Raw genomic sequence first — 5519 nt, forward strand, 5'->3', positions numbered from 1 at the left:
GAAACAAGCCAGTATTTTAAAATGGCTTTTTTTCATGATCATTTTTTTTCATGGTTTTTGAAATGAATTTTTGTGCAAGTAAAAACTTCACGGAGCAGAAATGTTTTCCTTGCAGATGACTAAAGCATTCTTTTGATAAGTTGCTGAACTTTGTTTCTTTATAAAACTGATGAAGTAATTTGTGCATGGTAATTAACACTAACATTCAAAAGCTATGTAATGTGTAACTAATGAGTTGGTAAGCAAATTAACAAGGTATTTTTTAAGATGCAAATAATTACATCTTTTACATACATCTAGTATCATCAACCATAGTATGAATATCATATACTAATATGTATATATAATGAATAAAATATGAATACATAAAATCAGTAGCTATTATTAGATTTATTTAATTAAATAACTAATTAAACTGTTAAAACAAGTTCAAATTTTAGTTAATTTAACTAAAATTTGAACTTGTTTTAACGGTGCGACCTTATATACCATTGAGTCTGCATTAATTAATTTTTTTTTTTTTTTTTTTTTTGTTATTCACCTCCTCAAGGCCGAGAAGGCCACTACAAATGAGGAGGCTACTTAATAGTGGTTTATAACCCTCTCTCAACTCTATAACTCCGAAACACGAACCTTGACGAACAAGGCCGCTGCGCGGAGAAACAAGTTGAGCGCGGTACTACCAGGGACGTGGTGGGGATTGAACTTGGAACCTCATGCTTATGAAGCGAGCGCTTTACCTTATCTTCCATTTACTTATCTTCCATTAATTCATCTGGAAGGAGATGTTGCTAATATGTCATCGTCTGGATCACCTATGTACCAACTTTTACATTTTTGATGCAAAATGGTAGAAAAGCTAAAACCTAATCCAATGGTTTAAACATTTTTATCAATAATTGTGTCTTTACTAATCTTCACTCAGTTTATAACTTGTCAATATTTTTGACAAATTTTTAATGTTTATACTTCATTTTATTTTCTATAGTGACACAAACAAGAACATCATTTTCTATGGTGGCACACACAATAACCTCATTTTCTATTGTGGCACACACAATAAAATCATTTTCTATGGTGGCAAACACAATAACATCATTTTCTATGGTGGTACATACAATAATATCATATTAGACGGTGGCGCACACAATAACATCATTTGATCTTCTACGGCGGCACACACCATAACTTTTTTTTATCTTTTATGGGGGCACACACAAAAATATCATTTTATTTAAAAATCTTAAAGTAATGTCTATAATACTCTTTCAGTTTTATGTGTTTAAAGTTGTCATAAATTTTTTAATTTTATGAAACTTTGTGTAACACATGATTAGTTTTTTAAAACTTTAAAAAAAAAAATGTAATAACTTATTATAATTATTAATTTAACTGCAAATTGTAAAAAGGTGCGAAAAAAAACAATTGAAGGTTTTCAAAGTTTTTGCTCAGCTGTTCAACTTTTGTTTGAATAACCAGCACAATGAACTTAGTACCTGTTTGTTAAAATTTCTTGCCTGTTTGTTAAAAATTCTTACCAAAAAAAAATTGTGAGATTCTCTCTGAGCTTTTTAAATGATTAATTCAAAGATTGCTTTTAAGCACTACTTTTGGCTCATTAAGTCTGCTCAGAGATCTTTATATAGGAGTGGTACTAGTGCTAGGTCTAAACTAAGTTTAAATTTCAAGTTTACAATCCCCTATGGTTTTTAATGTCACATTGAAAAATATTTTTGTTTGGCTTTTTAATAACATTTTTTTTTTTAATTTAAAATATTGTTATTTATTTTATGTTTAAAATCTACTTATTATTTTTATTTTTATATTTAATGGTAACCTGGTATATTAGGTAGGTAGCCCTACAGCTTCTTTATTTTATTATTCTATTGTTCTCTGCATTTTAGTCAAAAGAAGCTGGATACCCTCCAAATCTTTTTCTTGGAGTTGGTTATAAAAATGTTGCTTTGTATAGACGAGATGAAACCAGACCTATCCAGACTTACAACTATGAAGAGTATGTCTTTTTATTATAATTATTTGACATTCTTTTTTAATGTTTTAGGCTCGGTGTAAATTTTTTTTCTTTTTATTTTTGTGTTAGTATTATAATATCCTCGAATTTTTTTCAGAATTTCATCGTTTGGAGCACCTAAGTCCAACGTATACCGTATCATTTTAGAAGGGAGAAGTCCTATTCAATTTGAAACAGAAATGGTTTCTCTTTATTAAATGATATTTACTAATTTATCATAAATACTAAATATATAATTTATAAATATTATTAACAATAACAAATAAATAAATGTTATCAAAATGTTAGCAATTAATAAAAAATTAATTTTTTATCAATTTAGGTCTTAGAGATTGCAAAACTTATGAAAGCATATATAAACGAAATTGTTAAAAAAACTCTTCAAAATAATGAAGTGCTAAGAGACACATTAAAACTAATCGAAAACTAGAGACTCAATCTTCAAAATATTTTTTTGGTGAACGTAGTTTTTAAAGTAATTACGGTAATTTATTTTAATTAAAGTGAAATTTTTTTTTTACATTTAAATAAATTTTAAATATTTGATTAAACATTTAAGCGAACTTTGTAAATTTTTTGTTATCACTATTAGATTCTAATTTTTTTTTTTCCTAATTTTTTTATTTTATTTATTTTTATATTTAATTTTGTATTGAATTTTTTTTTTTTAAACTTTTTTTGTTTTTGTTTTATTTGAATATTTTTTGCTTTTTGCACTGTGAGTTTTTTATCCTTATTGTTGATTGAAAAAATTGTAAAAATATGAAAAGTAAAATAAAATATTTATTTTAGTTACAACCTAAAAATATATTGTTTGATATATATATATATATATATATATATATATATATATATATATATATATATATATATATATATATATATATATATAAACAAAGAAAAGTACGAATGTTGAAGCATTTTCGCATTTGAGTCTCAATTTTTAAATTTGATCTGAATTATTTAAACTGTGAAATTTAATGATCAAAATATAATTAATTCACATCAATGTACAAAAAGGTTTTTTTTTACACTTTCATTGAAATTTTTAATCTTTTAAATATAACTTGCTTAACAAAAACTTGGTGAAGTTCGGATGACGTAAATTCAATTGCTAACTTCGAAATGCTGGGAATTAATTTTATTAGCATCCTGTATAATATTGTAAGCTGATTTAATAAAATTAAAACATCTTACAATATTATACAGGATAACACATGAGTATTTCTGGTGCCCATAAAGAGGTTTTAACGATTTAAATTTTAACCAATCAACAAAAAATATTGTTTTAAGTATTTCAACTACGAACAATATCATTTTATAAAAAGGTTTTATAATGGGACGTTTGAAAGTGATGCGGTTCCTCTGATTAACAAACTGATCAGAATTACTCAATTAGCTTCCTTTTAATTGATATTGTTTTAATCACTGATGAGTTTAAAAAAATAAAAACATAATAAAAATGACTTATCGCATTATCTGCGATAATTAAAAACTCGCTAACCTCGAATCTTTTATAGAGTTAAATCAGTTTTCTCTAACTCATTGCAACTAAATATTTCATATGTTAACTAAATATTTCAGACAATGCAAAATTAGTTTACAACTCTTTTTTCAAAAAGTTTATAACACTAATTTTCTTCTAGTTGATTTATATTGTCGAAATTTATTAAATCGCCACGGGAAAAATTTTTGAAATCCGAAATTTTTAAAATCAAAAAAAAACTATACATTTAAATGGTTAAAATAAAAAACAAACAAAACAAAGTTGTTTATAAAAAAATTTGAAAATATACTTAGATATTTTAAATATTACTTAATATTTACTTAAAGTTAATACATATAATGTTATTACACATACTATTATAGTTATTAAAGTTGCCCGGTAAACTTAAAAATAACTTTTTTATATGAAAAATAAGAGGTTGTTAAAAAATTTAATATTTGTGTCTGAAGGAAAAAATTGTCTCAAAGTAATTCTTAATGCTGATAGCTTTAAAAGTTTCAATAAAGAACCTATGTTTTCCTATTACCTCCTACCTGAGCTCTTTTAAATTAACTTTTAAAGAGTTTAAAATGTCTATAAAATGCTAAAATACTTATATTACTGTTATATTACTATGTCGCTATTCCGTTCATAAAATAGGCGTAAAACGCGCCTAAGTTTTTGTTAAAAATTAATCTCTAATGTTATTTTTGCAAAATGACGTTAGTGACTAATTCGTCAACAACATTTTAACAGGGTGTTTGTTGCAGAGTATTGTTGTTTGTAAATGTATCAGGCTTCAATAAAGTATTCTTACTCACTAGGATTTTTTTAAGAGTAAAAGCTTAAATTATTCTACAAAATACTACAAAATACGCTTTTTAAATCAAAATACGTCAGCGGTAACATTATTTTAAGTTTTTTTGACGTTTTTAAATATATATTCGGTTTTCTTATTTTCTGTTTTTTTACAAGATAAAACTCACAGTAGGGGGAAAAAGTGCACAGTCGATCACTAATCAAAAAAAAAATTTTATTACAATGTTTGAAGATAACATTATCTTGAAACATTAGTAAGATCTCCGACTCAATGGCATGGTTCACCTTTTTTTTAACTTGAGTTATTTTTCCAGCTGAATTAGTTTCAAAATTAACTTTTTTAGGTTTTTCTTTAGCTTTATCTTGTTGTAAAATTGTTTTTCTTTTCTTAATAGGATTTTGAATGGACGATGTATCCATGCCTAATTTGCGCTTGACAGGATTTTTTCACTGCAGTTTTCTTTGAAAAAAGTACAATCAACTCTTGTTCTAAGATATTTTTAATCGGTGTATCAGTAAGAGTTGTAGTTGTTGCTTTTTTTCTACCCCCTCTCTTAGTCTTTCTTTGTGTCGCTTTTTGTAATGGTCGAATGTCTTCTGCAGGCCTTATGATTATTTGATCAGTGAGCCTGATCTTGTCCCAGTTGTTGTTGATCCGTGATTATAGAACATGCTAGTTCAGGCTCAGGTTGTTCTTGATTGGTGTTTATTATTGGATCCGATCCTAGTTGTTGTTAATTGGTGATTATAAAAATTGTTGGTTTAGACCCAGGTTATTCTTGATTGGTGTTTATAAGAATCTTTTGATCTGTGACATATGCAGCTGAAAATTCTGGTTCGTCAAAGTTATTGTTGTTGAATGGGTATATTCCTGTAAAAGCAATATTAAAGTTACATTTTTTCAAACAGTCAACCCCTTTACTCACAAGATTACACAATCATTTAGATTATTAGACCATGCAACTCTGAGTGTAGTATTTCTTAAATGGACCATAAACGGTTGCATCCGATGACTGCAGTGTGGAGAGAAACTAATAAAAACAATTCCATTATTCTTACGAAAATCTAAAGATTCAAAGGAAATATGGCTACCATGATTATCCAATATTAACAAAATAGGTTTTTCAGTCGAACACTTTCAATTTTTAGCAAAGTACGTTAGAAATTTCATAAAAACTTCAG

At 26.5% G+C, this 5519-nt stretch overlaps 1 protein-coding gene across 1 annotated transcript in view; it reads left to right on the top strand.

Moving 5' to 3' along the window:
- LOC100203280 (unconventional myosin-X) overlaps positions 1 to 2838 on the top strand; it is a 79859-nt gene extending 77021 nt beyond the window's left edge. Inside the window, exons 46-48 of the mRNA XM_065808913.1 lie at positions 1905 to 2014; positions 2130 to 2214; positions 2355 to 2838. Of these exons, the coding sequence (XP_065664985.1) occupies positions 1905 to 2014; positions 2130 to 2214; positions 2355 to 2462 (303 nt within the window). The 3' untranslated portion in view covers positions 2463 to 2838. The remainder of the gene's footprint in view (positions 1 to 1904; positions 2015 to 2129; positions 2215 to 2354) is intronic.
- The last annotated feature ends 2681 nt before the right edge of the window (positions 2839 to 5519 follow it).

Source organism: Hydra vulgaris, chromosome 11, assembly GCF_038396675.1.
Source record: "Hydra vulgaris chromosome 11, alternate assembly HydraT2T_AEP".
NCBI classification, from domain to species: domain Eukaryota; kingdom Metazoa; phylum Cnidaria; class Hydrozoa; order Anthoathecata; family Hydridae; genus Hydra; species Hydra vulgaris.